The 527-nt window shown below is 54.5% G+C and overlaps 1 protein-coding gene across 1 annotated transcript in view; it reads left to right on the top strand.

Annotated features, from left to right (window-relative positions):
• LOC107671579 (uncharacterized) overlaps nucleotides 1-498 on the top strand; it is a gene marked incomplete at its 3' end in the record, with an annotated part of 736 nt that extends 238 nt beyond the window's left edge. Inside the window, exon 2 of the mRNA XM_016464493.1 lies at nucleotides 8-498. Coding sequence (XP_016319979.1) covers nucleotides 8-498 — 491 coding nt within the window. The remainder of the gene's footprint in view (nucleotides 1-7) is intronic.
• Nucleotides 499-527: the final 29 nt, after the last annotated feature.

Here is a 527-nt window from a genome sequence, read left to right as displayed (position 1 = left end):
GGATTAGACTGGGACTGTGAGCCGATGCAAGACCAGGCCCAATCTAAATTGGATGACCGGTTTTTGACTAGTCGTACTCCATCCCAGCCCCGTAGGCCTCTTCCCTTCTTTCAGGACCTCCACCAAGAGGTTTCGAGGTCTTGGAAGCAGACTTTTTCGGCGCGTATTACAAACGCCGCTGCCGCTGATTTTGCCACCGTGTCTAAAATGGCGGATCACGGTTACGGGGCAATGCCGGCCGGTGAAGAGACTCTCGCCACACACCTCGCGCCTAATTCAGCTCCATCTTGGAAGTCGCGCCCTACGTTGCCATCCAAGCCATGTAGGATCACTTCCAGTTTAATCAGGAAATCTTACATGGCCGCTGGGCAGGCTGCGGCCACGCTACATTCCATGGGTGTGCTTCAAGCCTATCAGGCAGAGCTTCTCAAGGAGCTGGATAAAGGGGAAGGCCTCACTCCCGAGGCTGTTAAGGAGCTCAAGAGAGCTGCAGATTTGGCGCTTAGAGCTACCAAACATACAGCTCG

Source organism: Sinocyclocheilus anshuiensis, unplaced genomic scaffold, assembly GCF_001515605.1.
Source record: "Sinocyclocheilus anshuiensis isolate Anshui unplaced genomic scaffold, SAMN03320099.WGS_v1.1 scaffold19015, whole genome shotgun sequence".
In the NCBI taxonomy this organism is placed as follows: domain Eukaryota; kingdom Metazoa; phylum Chordata; class Actinopteri; order Cypriniformes; family Cyprinidae; genus Sinocyclocheilus; species Sinocyclocheilus anshuiensis.
Note: the sequence above shows the minus strand (reverse complement) of the source record. Positions and strands in the feature narration are given on the sequence as shown.